Source organism: Rattus norvegicus, chromosome 18 (genome assembly GCF_036323735.1).
Source record: "Rattus norvegicus strain BN/NHsdMcwi chromosome 18, GRCr8, whole genome shotgun sequence".
In the NCBI taxonomy this organism is placed as follows: domain Eukaryota; kingdom Metazoa; phylum Chordata; class Mammalia; order Rodentia; family Muridae; genus Rattus; species Rattus norvegicus.
The window spans coordinates 51488321-51490438 of record NC_086036.1 but is presented as its reverse complement, the minus strand read 5'-3'; the positions used below and the strand labels follow the sequence as shown (position 1 = coordinate 51490438).

The 2118-nt window shown below is 45.3% G+C and overlaps 1 protein-coding gene across 1 annotated transcript; it reads left to right on the top strand.

Moving 5' to 3' along the window:
• The first annotated feature begins 678 nt into the window (after positions 1–678).
• Positions 679–1282, top strand: LOC134483089 (glyceraldehyde-3-phosphate dehydrogenase-like). The gene is made up of 2 exons (XM_063277725.1): positions 679–801; positions 929–1282. The coding sequence occupies exons 1-2, from the start codon at positions 679–681 to the stop codon at positions 1280–1282; spliced, it is 477 nt and encodes a 158-aa protein (XP_063133795.1).
• The last annotated feature ends 836 nt before the right edge of the window (positions 1283–2118 follow it).

Below are 2118 nucleotides of genomic sequence, written 5' to 3'. Positions count from 1 at the left end.
GAGGTGGAGTTACAGATGGTTTTGAGCCACCATGTGGGCGTTGGGAAATTATCCCGAGTCTTCTGCAAGATAACCATGCTCTCTTAACCACTAAGCCACCTCAACGCCCTCCTATATCTTTCTGTTCTTTTTCACTGTTGATCCAACTAAGAGCAGTGAACACTAACCTTTCTATAAACTGTGTGTTCTGCTGTCATGAATTTTTCTCAGTCAAAACAACTTCATGGCTCTCTACTCTTCCCTACTCCAGAGACAGCTGCATCTTCCCACAAATGCAGCGCCAAACTTGTCCATTAGACTTGATGGTGAAGGTCAGAGTACACAGATTTGGCCACATTGGGCGCCTGGTTACCAGGGCTGCTAGCTCATTTGGGAAAGTGGATACTTTTGCCATCACTGTATAATTGACCTCAACTACATGGTCTATGTGTTCCAGTGTGACTCTATCCATGGCAAGTTGAACATCAGAATCAAGGCCGAGAATGGGAAGCTTGTCAATATCAGGAAGCCCATCACCATCTTCCAGGAGTAAGATCCCACTCATATCAGATGGGCTGGTGCTGGTGCTGAACAGGCCATGGAGTCTACTGCTGTCTTCACCAACACGGAGAAGGCAGGAGACCACTTGAAGGGTGGGCCCAAGGGGTTCTCATCTCTGCCCCTTCTGCTGATGAATCCATGTTTGTGATGGGTATGAACCACAAAAAGTATGACAACTCACTCAAGATTGTCAGCAATGCTTCCTGCACCACCAACTGCTTAGCGTCCCTGGCCAAGGTCAACCATGAAAACTTTGGCATTGTAGAATGACTCATGCCATTCAATAACTGGCACTCAGAAGACTGTGGATGGCCCCTCTGGAAGGCTATGGCATAATGGTCATGGGGCTTCCTGGAATATCATTCCTGCATCCACTGGTGCTGCCAAGGCTGTGGGCAAGGTCATCCCAGAACTGAATGGGGAGCTCAAGTGTTGCCTTCTGTGTACCTACAGTACCATCCTGGATCTAACATTCTACCGGGAGAAAGCTGCCAAGTATGATGACATCAAGAAGGTGGTGAAAAGGGTATCTGAGGGCCCAGTAAAGGACATCCTGGGCTACATTAAGGAACAGGTTGTCTCCTGTGACTTTGACAGTGATGTCTACCGTTCCATCTTCCATGCTGGGGCTGGCATTGCTCTCAATGACAACTTTTTAAAGCACATTTTCTTGTATGAGAATGAATACGGCTACAACAACAGAGTGGTGGACCTTATGGCCTACATGGCCTCCAAAGAGTAAGAAGCCCTGAATCACCCACTTCTGCAAGGAGAACAAGAGAGAGAGTTGCCAAGGAGTCCCTGTTCTAATTCAGCCCCTGATACTAAACATCTCTTTCCGTTTCCATCCCAGACCCCCACAATAATGAGAGGGGCCTAGGGAACCCTACTGTCTTGAATACCATCAATAAAAACAAAAATAGAAAAAAAATCAGAACAGCTATGTCTGCTATTTTTTAATTAAGCCCCAATAAGGTCCTCAAGACAAGGGCAGAATGTAATTCGTGTTCATTTCTGAACCTCGTGAACTGTATCTGCACTGTGCATGTTTCTATTCCTATTTTGTTTTTCCAAACACCTACCAGAAAAGCACATTAACCTCTGATTAGAGCATTCAGAGGTTTCTAGGATGTCTCTAGCACACTTACATATTTCTCCCACAAAACATTTCCTAAGGTCCATTACTCACAGGGTCATGTTTGTGGCAGCAACAGCCCTACAGCAGTTTTCTGTACGAGTTACATTTCTTATTGCTATGGGAAAAAAAATAGCTGACAAAAGCAGTATAGGGGAGCAAAGATTTATTTTGGCTCAGGATTTCAGGGGATACAGTTCATCACAGCAAGGAATGCTTGTCAGCAAAAACATAGAACATCTGATCACCAACATCCACGGTCAAGAAGCAGAAAGATTTAGAAATGCTGGTTCAGGACCCCAATCCATGGCTGTGGTGGTTTAAATATGCTTGGCTCATGGAAAGTGGCATTGTTAGTAGGTGTGGACTTGTTGGAGGAAGTACGTCACTGAGTAGGTGGACTTTGAGTTTTCCTAGTGCTTAAGCTCCACCCAATGTGGTAA